This window comes from Phoxinus phoxinus, assembly GCF_949152265.1.
Source record: "Phoxinus phoxinus genome assembly, chromosome: 14".
Taxonomy (NCBI): Eukaryota; Metazoa; Chordata; class Actinopteri; order Cypriniformes; family Leuciscidae; genus Phoxinus; species Phoxinus phoxinus.
The window spans coordinates 34,016,342-34,031,200 of record NC_136889.1 but is presented as its reverse complement, the minus strand read 5'-3'; the positions used below and the strand labels follow the sequence as shown (position 1 = coordinate 34,031,200).

General features: G+C 39.9%; 1 protein-coding gene across 1 annotated transcript; it reads left to right on the top strand.

The window, feature by feature from the left end:
* Window positions 1-3,474: 3,474 nt before the first annotated feature.
* LOC307010783 (uncharacterized protein) lies at window positions 3,475-8,845 on the top strand. Its single transcript, XM_079635768.1, has 7 exons — window positions 3,475-3,667; window positions 4,056-4,364; window positions 4,462-4,851; window positions 7,862-7,951; window positions 8,030-8,077; window positions 8,208-8,288; window positions 8,396-8,845. The coding sequence occupies exons 1-7, from the start codon at window positions 3,607-3,609 to the stop codon at window positions 8,449-8,451; spliced, it is 1,035 nt and encodes a 344-aa protein (XP_079491894.1). The 5' UTR covers window positions 3,475-3,606; the 3' UTR covers window positions 8,452-8,845.
* Window positions 8,846-14,859: the final 6,014 nt, after the last annotated feature.

Genomic DNA, 14,859 nt, shown 5'->3' with positions numbered 1-14,859 from the left:
GGTGTTTCTCATGTGTTTCTCAGGTGTTTCACAGGTGTTTCTCAGGTGTTTCTCAGGTGTTTCACAGGTGTTTCTCAGGTGTTTCTCAGGTGTTTCTCAGGTGTTTCACAGGTGTTTCTCAGGTGTTTCACAGGTGTTTCACAGGTGTTTCTCAGGTGTTTCACAGGTGTTTCACAGGTGTTTCTCAGGTGTTTCTCAGGTGTTTCTCAGGTGTTTCACAGGTGTTTCTCAGGTGTTTCACAGGTGTTTCTCAGGTGTTTCTCAGGTGTTTCTCAGGTGTTTCTCAGGTGTTTCTGAGGTGTTTCTCAGGTGTTTCTCAGGTGTTTCTCAGGTGTTTCTCAGGTGTTTCTCAGGTGTTTCACAGGTGTTTCTCAGGTGTTTCTGAGGTGTTTCTCAGGTGTTTCTCAGGTGTTTCACAGGTGTTTCTCAGGTGTTTCTCAGGTGTTTCACAGGTGTTTCTCAGGTGTTTCTCAGGTGTTTCTCAGGTGTTTCACAGGTGTTTCTCAGGTGTTTCACAGGTGTTTCTCAGGTGTTTCACAGTTGTTTCTCAGGTGTTTCACAGGTGTTTCTCAGGTGTTTCACAGGTGTTTCTCAGGTGTTTCTCAGGTGTTTTACAGTTGTTTCTCAGGTGTTTCACAGGTGTTTCTCAGGTGTTTCACAGGTGTTTCTCAGGTGTTTCTCAGGTGTTTTACAGGTGTTTTACAGGTGTTTCACAGGTGAGAAAACAGGCCAAACAATTCTGTTACCAATGTCCAAGAAGCGGTGGAACTTCTCAAATAAACCACAGAAAATGCTAGGGTTTACCCTGACAAATTTATTTTGTAAAGTTTTCTTTTGTACAAATTTATTTAAAAAAAATCAAGAATGACACTATCTACTTATAACTGATGGTTTGGTCATTCTTATGTAGCATCTCACAGGAGGCTAGAGTTCAGTTAACTGGTTTATTGAACAGAAGCACAACGTTCAGGCATTCAAACATAGGGCTGTGTCTCGCCCAGAACAGCAAAGAGAGAGAACTTCCTCAACTCAAACACTATATCCCCAGGGGGTCCGCCCCCTTTCCCCAGACCACCAACCAACAGCACGCCCGGGGTTACACATAGCAGATAACAGCCTTTGACAGTCGCTACCAGTGATGCGCGGGTCAATGTATAAACAACCCGCACCCGACCGACGTTTTCAATAACCCGCCCGCAACTCGGACCGCAAAAAAAAAGAAAGAAAATATTGTACCCGACCCGCTTCCTGACCCGCGTTTTTTTAAAGTAGCTAGTAAATGCTCATCGCGTCATGGGCCATAGACGGAGGAACTAGCTGGGGTGCGCATTTTTCTGAATGCTGTATGATATCGCCTAGTGTTTTGTAATAAAGGCTTGATTTATTCATTTAATTCGTTTCATTTTCTTAACAATTAAGATGCTGCATGTGTTTATCCAGTCTAATCGAAGTGCGCTGCGCGTCTCTCCCCCGACTTTCCCAACAAAAACCCCGCCCCCTCTCAGCAAATACATAAAACTGACATTACTGAGCTATAGGCTATGCGTTTAAAAGCCTATTAAAATGGCACAATGGCATTGCTCAGTTCAACGTGTTGGGAAATCGGGCATTTTGTCCCGCGTCAGCTTTTAGTCAAAATAACGCGCTCAACATTCAAAAGGTAAATAAGGTTTTCCCACTGTCATCTCTGACTGAGCTCGTGCGTCATCCTCGCGCAGTTATTCAGCCAATAAAGTGTACACCTATGAATTTCATAGAACATTGTGTCTAGTACTATATAAAGTACAAAGGTTTAATTGGCATCTTTATTTCAAACGACCCGACCGACCGCGATCCGAATATCATTAAAAATATTTTTGGATGACTCGTAACCGCGGGTAACCGCGGGTGACCGCAGGCACCCGCTCATTTTGGATCAACCCGCGCATCACTGGTCGCTACAGTATATTGTATATGTTTATCTATGCATATTGTGATCTCTGATTCCTGTGTGAACATTATATATATATATATAAAGTCGCATTATGAAGACAGACTTCACGGCCAGTTCACTTCACTGTTCACACACACACACACACACACAGTTCTCTGTTGAAGGTAGACATCGGTCAGAGTTGCAGAACCCTTCTTGGCATGTTTTTTTTTAAATTAAAAGTTATATTAGTAATATATAAGTTATATTATGAAAAAATATACATATATATGTTTGAAAAGATTTTGCATGTCATTTTTGTTTCTTCAAAATGAGCAGAAACACTAGTCCCCTCTTGGCCAGTGTAGAACGATAGTCCTCTGTGTTAGTAATATAGACGTGTGTGTGAGTGTGTGTGTGTGTGTGTGTGTGCAATGGTGTGTGTTAGGGACTGCATAACCAAGCATAGAAACTGTCTAGGAAGAGAAAGCTTTAAATAAGAAAAATAATATTATGAATGATAAAAGCCCTTCTCGCCTCTGCTTTTGTCGCCGGTATTTTTAACCTATATTTGAGTTAAAAATATATTGTATTACAATACATTACAATACGTTTGTAATGTATTGTACAATACATTAAGTGCCACACACACACACACACGTCTATATTACTAACACAGAGGACTATCGTTCTACACTGGCCAACAGGGGACTAGTGTTTCTGCTCATTTTGAAGAAACAAAAATGACATACAAAATATTTTCAAACATCCCCAAACATGTATATGTATATATTTTTCATTATATAACTTTAAATATGCAGTTTTACAGACGTCACCTCTACAGACCTGTGTGTGTGTGTGTGTGTGTGTGTGTGTGTGTGTGTGTGTGTGTGTGTGTGTGTGTGTGTGTGTGTGTGTGTGTGTGTGTGTGTGTGTGTGTGTGTGTTTCTCAGCCTTGGCAGCCCTGCATAAAGAAATATCTGCGTGATATTAGCACTGGCCAGCAGGGGTCGCTGTGTGCATTCGAAGCCTGGAGAAATCCTCCACTGTTAAACACATCAGGCTGGAAAGCTTTAAAGCTTCATCTCTCCATCACGACCTTCAGGTTCTCTCAGCTCAACAGTTATACGGTATATTAGCAATAATGATGATTTCATCCTTCATTCTGAGCCCTGTCTGAAACCACTGGAGCTTTGATTGGTGGTTCCCATCATGCACTGCAACATTAGGCTTTGTGTTTATTGTCACCAGTGATGTCTGTGACACAAAGTAACTGTAGTCTGAATACAAGTATATTAAAATGTAATGTAACTAATATATATATGTGTAATCTGATGATTTAATCCAGATTCCATGAACCAGTCACTAGCCCGGGTTTACATCCAGCACTCAACACATCACATGGGGGTTTAGTAGAGGACCGTTGAGTCACTCAGAGTCAAGAGTATTCAAGACCACAGAGCAAAATCCTCAGTGTTAAAGTCCACAGTTCAGAGTCTATATGAGCCGATCTACAGAGAGGACAACGTTACACTGTATAGTGTCCTATATAGCACCGGGTTTAAACACTCAGTGGATCAGAGGAAGTGAATAACCGCAGGAGGAGCTGATGAGGTTTAAAGGAGGAGCTGATGATGTTTAAAGGAGGAGCTGTAACTATATATAATGAAGAGGAAGACTGACAGAAACAGAAGATGGCTGATAAGTGTGATCTGTGTCTGCTGGGACTGATCCTTCTCTCTTCACTTCTCACAGGTAAAGACATCTGGATTTTCTCTAAACACATCTAGTGGAATTAGTCTGGAAAGAGTTCATTTGAACATGCTCACTTTATTCTTGCACACATTCACGTTGTGATCTCAGAGTTGTGTATTGATACACACAGATCATACTGTATTATTCCTGATACTGGACATAGTGTCACTCACACATCTGATGATGAAGATTATCTTCATATTAAGAGTGTGTCAGTGATTTGAACAGCTCTCTGATAAAGACTAATAGTTTATTCTGGAGAGTGTGTTGTTTGCTTTAAGTGAGGAAAATACTGTGAGTGAAAACTTCTGCTTTTTATGCTGGTGTGTTTTATGTTCTCATTTATTAATATATATCATAATGATCACTGAGATATACTGTGTTTCAGGAACCAGTGGAGAGAATGTGTTCATCAGTTCTGGTGAAAGTGTCCGTCTGTCCTGTTATAAAGCTCTTCCTGACTGCAGATCAACTACATGGATCTACTATGACAGATTCAGACGTTCAGTTGATCTGATTACTGGAGGGATGAAGAATAAAGACACAGAGAGACATGAGAGACTGAGTCTGGAGTCTGACTGCTCTCTGAACATCAAGAACGTCACAGGAGAAGATTATGGATCATACTTCTGCGAACAATCTGTGAATGGAGAACAACAAGAAAATGTTGCAATTCTTTTTCTGCATGTTCTTCATGGTTAGTTTATGATTATGTGGTCAATTTAAAAAGGGCAGATTCTCCCTTTAAACTCAGATGATGATTGAAGAGTCTGTGATTTGTGTCTTGTGTTCAGTTTCAGTGTCTTCATCTTCATCATCATCATCATCATCATCATCTTCATCATCATCATCATCATCATCATCATCATCATCTTCATCTTCATCCTCACAGACTGAGATCAGTCCGGGCCGCTCTCTGACTCTCTCCTGTCAGTTGTATTCTGTCTACTGTGGTCATCGTTTGTTCAGTTCTGAGGGATATGAGCTGTTGTGGGTGAGTCAGACTGGTGTTGATCTGAAGACAGACTCCAGATATCAGATATCATCATCATCATCACCATATCGCTGTATCCTCACTCTGACTACAACACTCCTGAATGAAGATGACAACAGAGAGTGGAGATGTGAAGTTACTGACGGAGATCAACTCCAGACCTCAGTCAGATACACTGTCAAGTATTCAGGTGAGAAACTCTTTTCTGACAGATTACTGGAGACTTCCACAGACTGGCTCGACTCTTCCTGAGGCCTTCATACGGTTTGGGACTGTACAATATTAGTGGTCAAAGTCATAAACTGCATAACAATCCGTATAATCCCCAATATTGGCCTCCTACACGGGTCATGCATGGTATACTGCATAAACCAGAAGTAATATGACCCATGCAGGACCCGGTTTATAAATTATAAGGCTTATGTCATTCATTCAAGCTGAAGGTTTATTTGCAGAAGCTCAACTGTGTTTCTCTCTCATATAAACCAGGAATAAATGATACAGTGACATCTCTCTTCTCAACGACTGCCGCTGTAAACTGAGATGATGGAACACGAGTATTGTGTGATGATGATGTTGTGTATATGTGGCGTTATGTGTTGTGTTCGACTTTATTCTCATAATGTTTCGACTTTATTCTCGTAATGTTTCGACTTTATTCTCGTAATGTTCCGACTTTATTCTCGTAATGTTTCGACTTTATTCTCGTAATGTTTCGACTTTATTCTCGTAATGTTTCGACTTTATTCTCGTAATGTTTCGACTTTATTCTCGTAATGTTTCGACTTTATTCTCGTAATGTTTCGACTTTATTCTCGTAATGTTTCGACTTTATTCTCGTAATGTTTCGACTTTAATCTCGTAATGTCTCGACTTTATTCTCGTAATGTTTCGACTTTAATCTCGTAATGTTTCGACTTTAATCTCGTAATGTTTCGACTTTATTCTCGTAATGTTTCGACTTTATTCTCGTAATGTTTCGACTTTAATCTCGTAATGTTTCGACTTTATTCTCGTAATGTTCCGACTTTATTCTCGTAATGTTTCGACTTTAATCTCGTAATGTTTCGACTTTATTCTCGTAATGTTTCGACTTTATTCTCGTAATGTTTCGACTTTAATCTCGTAATGTTTCGACTTTATTCTCGTAATGTTTCGACTTTATTCTCGTAATGTTTCGACTTTAATCTCGTAATGTTTCGACTTTAATCTCGTAATGTTTCGACTTTAATCTCGTAATGTTTCGACTTTAATCTCGTAATGTTTCGACTTTAATCTCGTAATGTTTCGACTTTATTCTCGTAATGTTTCGACTTTAATCTCGTAATGTTTCGACTTTATTCTCGTAATGTTTCGACTTTAATCTCGTAATGTTTCGACTTTATTCTCGTAATGTTTCGACTTTATTCTCGTAATGTTTCGACTTTATTCTCGTAATGTTTCGACTTTAATCTCGTAATGTTTCGACTTTATTCTCGTAATGTTACGACTTTATTCTCGTAATGTTTCGACTTTAATCTCGTAATGTTTCGACTTTATTCTCGTAATGTTTCGACTTTATTCTCGTAATGTTTCGACTTTATTCTCGTAATGTTTCGACTTTAATCTCGTAATGTTTCGACTTTATTCTCGTAATGTTTCGACTTTATTCTCGTAATGTTTCGACTTTATTCTCGTAATGTTTCGACTTTATTCTCGTAATGTTTCGACTTTATTCTCGTAATGTTTCGACTTTATTCTCGTAATGTTTCGACTTTAATCTCGTAATGTTTCGACTTTATTCTCGTAATGTTTCGACTTTAATCTCGTAATGTTTCGACTTTATTCTCGTAATGTTTCGACTTTAATCTCGTAATGTTTCGACTTTATTCTCGTAATGTTACGACTTTATTCTCGTAATGTTTCGACTTTAATCTCGTAATGTTTCGACTTTATTCTCGTAATGTTTCGACTTTATTCTCGTAATGTTTCGACTTTATTCTCGTAATGTTTCGACTTTAATCTCGTAATGTTTCGACTTTATTCTCGTAATGTTTCGACTTTATTCTCGTAATGTTTCGACTTTATTCTCGTAATGTTTCGACTTTATTCTCGTAATGTTTCGACTTTATTCTCGTAATGTTTCGACTTTATTCTCGTAATGTTTCGACTTTATTCTCGTAATGTTTCGACTTTATTCTCGTAATGTTTCGACTTTATTCTCGTAATGTTTCGACTTTATTCTCGTAATGTTTCGACTTTATTCTCGTAATGTTTCGACTTTATTCTCGTAATGTTTCGACTTTAATCTCGTAATGTTTCGACTTTAATCTCGTAATGTTTCGACTTTATTCTCGTAATGTTTCGACTTTAATCTCGTAATGTTTCGACTTTATTCTCGTAATGTGTCGACTTTAATCTCGTAATGTTTCGACTTTAATCTCGTAATGTTTCGACTTTATTCTCGTAATGTTTCGACTTTATTCTCGTAATGTTTCGACTTTAATCTCGTAATGTTTCGACTTTATTCTCGTAATGTTTCGACTTTAATCTCGTAATGTTTCGACTTTAATCTCGTAATGTTTCGACTTTATTCTCGTAATGTTTCGACTTTAATCTCGTAATGTTTCGACTTTAATCTCGTAATGTTTCGACTTTAATCTCGTAATGTTTCGACTTTATTCTCGTAATGTTTCGACTTTAATCTCGTAATGTTTCTACTTTAATCTCGTAATGTTTCGACTTTAATCTCGTAATGTTTCGACTTTATTCTCGTAATGTTTCGACTTTATTCTCGTAATGTTTCGACTTTAATCTCGTAATGTTTCGACTTTATTCTCGTAATGTTTCGACTTTATTCTCGTAATGTTTCGACTTTAATCTCGTAATGTTTCGACTTTATTCTCGTAATGTTTCGACTTTAATCTCGTAATGTTTCGACTTTATTCTCGTAATGTTTCGACTTTAATCTCGTAATGTTTCGACTTTAATCTCGTAATGTTTCGACTTTAATCTCGTAATGTTTCGACTTTATTCTCGTAATGTTTCGACTTTAATCTCGTAATGTTTCGACTTTAATCTCGTAATGTTTCGATTTTATTCTCGTAATGTTTCGACTTTATTCTCGTAATGTTTCGACTTTATTCTCGTAATGTTTCGACTTTAATCTCGTAATGATCTTTAATCTGGAGGTGCTGCGTCTGCACATTCATCTTCTGCAGCTCCAGTCGCTTCACCAACACCGACTCCAGTCAGAAGCTCAAACTCTGAGAAGAACTCAAGCCGAACTACAGCAGCAGCTCCTACACAAGGTTCAAGTATTGTGTGATGATGATGTTGTGTATATGTGGCGTTATGTGTTGAACTGAACTAACAGACGTGATCCACAGATCCAGGAGAAACTGAAGTCAGTGTGAATGCTGGATTATTATACAGAGGTACGACACGTTCATTTATACTGACAGCTTTATAACATTAAACTATCAGTCAATCAATAACTGTTGATAGTTGAAGACCCTTGACTTCAGTCATGTCCAGTTTCTCTTCTTCCTCTCATGTTTCCTGCAGTGATTGTGACTATTGTTGAGATGGCAGTGTTTGCTGCTCCTACTGTGATTCTTCTTCAGATCATCTGTGCAAGAAGAGCTGGTGAGTTTGAGCCGCACACAATCTGATGATTCACACTCGTCTGATCTGAACATCTGCAATCATGATAAAACACAGACGAGAGGTCAGTCAATGCTTTTATTTTGCAGGGAGGAAGGACTCGCAGCACCCAGAGGAAATAGAGATGCCGACAATATTACAATAAAATACTGATGAGTTTACAGCCGATCTGCAACAATATTTACAATAGCAAAAACTCAAGAGGATTGGTCATTGATTTACTTTCTTCTTCTCAGAAAACTGAGGAAAACTCTTTAAACTGATTCAAATGTGTGTTTTACATATAAAAGCCAGATTTATTCTCATTTATATGGGTTTTATAGATATTAGCCTACCGTGTTGAAAGTCATTCTCTTGTGCTTCATATGTAAACTGCTTTAAATATAATATTAAATACAGTAATGGACAGACTCAGACTGTATAATCCTCTCTCTGTTCTGTGTGATGGAGATGATTTGAGGATTCTTGTATCTTGTCTGTTCATTCCTGGTTTTAGCAGCTTTTCTTCATTTTCTTAATAAACTTCTGCAGTTGTGTTTAATATTTCTCCTTTCCTCAGAGGTTTGATACAAATATGATATTCCCCTTCATGAGCGTGTGACGTGTCTGTAGAGAAGTCCACTGAAGCGAGCTGTGGTTGAGAACCGTGTGCAGTTTCGTTCAGATCCAACATATGAACACATGTAATAGTTGAGAAGCCGCTGCAATAACCGAGAGCAGGGCCGTCTCAGTTTAGTGGCGCTCCTGAAGACAGACCAAGAGTTTATTTCTAGAGTTTAATGGCATGCTGGAAACTGCTCAAATAAAGAAGTGAAACTGACAGCAATGCAAAGAATAGCCTATAAACTGTGTTCAGAGTAGATGTGTGTTGAGCCAGTGTTATTAACAGATATGCACACTTTACCATAAAAGCCAAACAGGCAAACGTAATCCGCTGAAGAGTTGAGGGGGTTTAGCCTGATTTATTGATCTGATAAGTAGCATATTCCAATAGCAATACATCATAATTAAGCAGTAATTTGCTTAACATTTGTGTCTAATTATCTAACTTATATATCAGCATTTAATATCACACTCAAGATATTTGAACTGTTTTAATCGAATAGCAAAAGCAGAGCGGAGATCTCTCCATTTGTTGAAAGCCTTCCCTATGTTTACTCTCGTCTTATTCCGACGCCTGTCTGAGTCCAATGTGGCCTTTTGGTGGCACTAGACAAAAGTTTTCTTTTTTTTATCTTACGTGGAGTTTGCGTTGGTGTTTGAAATGAACTACGAGCAGGTCTCTTACAATCCATCTTCTGCGGAGAATGCCGGCGAACACACACACCTGCCAGACATCGCTATGTGAGCGTGCCGTGAACGTGCATACGTCACAGTCTCAAACTCCGGCCCGAATCCCTCTTATTTATTTTACTGTACAGGATTATAGAGACAATCTCAGTGATCAGAGAAGGGCTCATTCAGCATCAGGCAAGTGTTTAAGCATGTATGTGTGGCATTGAGCTCTGGTTAAACGGGGTGGGGGGACGAACTGTGCATATACTACTTAAGGGACAAGCACGGACTGATTTAAGTGATGCACCAAACTCATGCGGTGAAGACCATAGAGAGCCTAAGTCCCTCCCCTTCCGGTCGACCACCATGGGACCTTATTTCGGAAAAATATTGTATGGTAGTCAATGGCGAGAGACAACAAATATTTTGATCTCGTTTGAATTGTGCCCTGAATTCCACATATGATGTTTGTCAATTTAAAAGATACATTTTAAAGTCAAGAAAGTCGCAGTTTGATGTAAAACTGTTGAGGTATAAGACTGTGAAAATACGTAATTACAAAGACTACAAACCCAGAAGGCGCACATGCGACGTCATACCTTTTCTCTCTATGAATGAAGCTAACTTTACTGAAGCTAACGTCTGTCATTTTTTCTATAGTCTTACATTATAATCGTAACGTTACGCCGTCATGCCTGACTCGTGTTTTGAGCCAGAATACACACATACGAGCAACGGATCTTGTGACGTAGGCTACATAGTGCGAGACGAGAGATGTAGTTCATCGAGCGATTTTCACATACAACTAAACGTTACTCTTCTGTTTTATGACAAACTGCGACTTTCTTGACTTTCATATTTACCTTTTAAATTGACAAACATCATATGTGTAGTTCAGGGGACAGTTCAGACGGAATAAAAAGATAAGTTATCTCTCGCCATTGACTTCCATACATATTTTTTCCGAAATAAGGTCCCATGAGCCGGAAGCGGAGGGGCGGGACTTAGGCTCTCTATAGATACATGTCTATGGTGAAGACGCCACACAAATACGGCGCTGAGAATGAATTGGATCGCAAGCGCTCCCGAGAACCCCGGTAACCAGAGCGGCCTGAGGGTAAAATTGATGTTTTAAAGATTGCCTTGGTTTTGATTTAATTTGTCCTATTTTGTGGAATGATTTGTTGATTTATTTTGATTTGTCTGGTTTCCTTTCTGTAAAGGATTGTTGTCTGTTTCATGCCATTCCTGAGTGAGGGTGGATGTTTAAACCAGATTTTAATGACTTTGTATCAATAAAATGAGTATTTATTAAGATATTTTACTACCTTTGTGGTTCGTGTAAGCACCCACACAACATATGGGTTAGAAAACGGGTATTTTTAACATGTAAAGTTGCTTAATGCACCTTTAAATGCAGTTATCACTCTTTATAATTTACAGTGTGAACGTAACCACTGGTCCTCTAGAAGTACTGACCCCGTCTCAAGGGCCGTCCTCTAATCATGAGCTGTCAGTGCAACACATCTAATCTAATGCCCTCATACGGTTATACTCGGACTTATCCTAGTCCCTCTGTCAGCCTGAGCTTTACACACACACACACACACACACAGACACACACACACACACACACACACACACACACACACACACACACACACACACACACACACACACACACACACACACACACACACACACACACACAGACACAGACACAGACACAGACACAGACACAGACACAGACACACACACAGACACAGACACAGACACACACACATACACACACACACACACACACTTCCTGTTGAAGGCAGACAACGGATGGAGTTTCAGGTCCCCTCTTGACATGTTTTTAAAAAAATAAAAAAATGCATATTTAAAGTTATATTATGAAAATAGACCTTACAGTTTTTTTCGATTGCTAAACGACAGTGAGCACAACTGGAGCTACATGTGCAAAACTCTAACTACAGTCTGCACTACCAACAGTCACCTGAGCTAAACAGTTCACATCACCTGCAAAACTCACTCCAAGCAACACAACTCTTAACACACAGCTCAAATCAGGCTCAGTGCCGCCAAACACTACACAACCCTCACTGAGATAACACACACTGTCACTCAGAACACACTGAGAGTAAAACACTACACAACCTTCACTGAGATAACACACACTGTCACTCAGAACACACTGAGAGTAAAACACTACACAACCCTCACTGAGATAACACACACTGTCACTCGAACACACTGAGAGTAAAACACTACACAACCCTCACTGAGATAACACACACTGTCACTCGAACACACTGAGAGTAAAACACTACACAACCCTCACTGAGATAACACACACTGTCACTCGAACACACTGAGAGTAAAACACTACACAACCCTCACTGAGATAACACACACTGTCACTCAGAACACACTGAGAGTAAAACACTACACAACCCTCACTGAGATAACACACACTGTCACTCGAACACACTGAGAGTAAAACACTACACAACCCTCACTGAGATAACACACACTGTCACTCAGAACACACTGAGAGTAAAACACTACACAACCCTCACTGAGATAACACACACTGTCACTCAGAACACACTGAGAGTAAAACACTACACAACCCTCACTGAGATAACACACACTGTCACTCGAACACACTGAGAGTAAAACACTACACAACCCTCACTGAGATAACACACACTGTCACTCAGAACACACTGAGAGTAAAACACTACACAACCCTCACTGAGATAACACACACTGTCACTCGAACACACTGAGAGTAAAACACTACACAACCCTCACTGAGATAACACACACTGTCACTCAGAACACACTGAGAGTAAAACACTACACAACCCTCACTGAGATAACACACACTATCACTCAGAACACACTGAGAGTAAAACACTACACAACCCTCACTGAGATAACACACACTGTCACTCAGAACACACTGAGAGTAAAACACTACACAACCCTCACTGAGATAACACACACTGTCACTCAGAACACACTGAGAGTAAAACACTACACAACCCTCACTGAGATAACACACACTGTCACTCGAACACACTGAGAGTAAAACACTACACAACCTTCACTGAGATAACACACACTGTCACTCAGGACACACTGAGAGTAAAACACTACACAACCCTCACTGAGATAACACACACTGTCACTCGAACACACTGAGAGTAAAACACTACACAACCTTCACTGAGATAACACACACTGTCACTCGAACACACTGAGAGTAAAACACTACACAACCCTCACTGAGATAACACACACTGTCACTCGAACACACTGAGAGTAAAACACTACACAACCCTCACTGAGATAACACACACTGTCACTCAGAACACACTGAGAGTAAAACACTACACAACCCTCACTGAGATAACACACACTGTCACTCGAACACACTGAGAGTAAAACACTACACAACCCTCACTGAGATAACACACACTGTCACTCAGAACACACTGAGAGTAAAACACTACACAACCCTCACTGAGATAACACACACTGTCACTCAGAACACACTGAGAGTAAAACACTACACAACCCTCACTGAGATAACACACACTGTCACTCGAACACACTGAGAGTAAAACACTACACAACCCTCACTGAGATAACACACACTGTCACTCAGAACACACTGAGAGTAAAACACTACACAACCCTCACTGAGATAACACACACTGTCACTCGAACACACTGAGAGTAAAACACTACACAACCCTCACTGAGATAACACACACTGTCACTCGAACACACTGAGAGTAAAACACTACACAACCTTCACTGAGATAACACACACTGTCACTCGAACACACTGAGAGTAAAACACTACACAACCCTCACTGAGATAACACACACTGTCACTCGAACACACTGAGAGTAAAACACTACACAACCCTCACTGAGATAACACACACTGTCACTCAGAACACACTGAGAGTAAAACACTACACAACCCTCACTGAGATAACACACACTGTCACTCGAACACACTGAGAGTAAAACACTACACAACCCTCACTGAGATAACACACACTGTCACTCAGAACACACTGAGAGTAAAACACTACACAACCCTCACTGAGATAACACACACTGTCACTCAGAACACACTGAGAGTAAAACACTACACAACCCTCACTGAGATAACACACACTGTCACTCGAACACACTGAGAGTAAAACACTACACAACCCTCACTGAGATAACACACACTGTCACTCAGAACACACTGAGAGTAAAACACTACACAACCCTCACTGAGATAACACACACTGTCACTCGAACACACTGAGAGTAAAACACTACACAACCCTCACTGAGATAACACACACTATCACTCAGAACACACTGAGAGTAAAACACTACACAACCCTCACTGAGATAACACACACTGTCACTCAGAACACACTGAGAGTAAAACACTACACAACCCTCACTGAGATAACACACACTGTCACTCAGAACACACTGAGAGTAAAACACTACACAACCCTCACTGAGATAACACACACTGTCACTCGAACACACTGAGAGTAAAACACTACACAACCTTCACTGAGATAACAAACACTGTCACTCGAACACACTGAGAGTAAAACACTACACAACCCTCACTGAGATAACACACACTGTCACTCAGAACACACTGAGAGTAAAACACTACACAACCCTCACTGAGATAACACACACTGTCACTCGAACACACTGAGAGTAAAACACTACACAACCCTCACTGAGATAACACACACTGTCACTCAGAACACACTGAGAGTAAAACACTACACAACCCTCACTGAGATAACACACACTGTCACTCGAACACACTGAGAGTAAAACACTACACAACCCTCACTGAGATAACACACACTGTCACTCAGAACACACTGAGAGTAAAACACTACACAACCCTCACTGAGATAACACACACTGTCACTCAGAACACACTGAGAGTAAAACACTACACAACCCTCACTGAGATAACACACACTGTCACTCGAACACACTGAGAGTAAAACACTACACAACCCTCACTGAGATAACACACACTGTCACTCGAACACACTGAGAGTAAAACACTACACAACCCTCACTGAGATAACACACACTGTCACTCAGACACACTGAGAGTAAAACACTACACAACCCTCACTGAGATAACACACACTGTCACTCAGAACACACTGAGAGTAAAACACTACACAACCCTCACTGAGATAACACACACTGT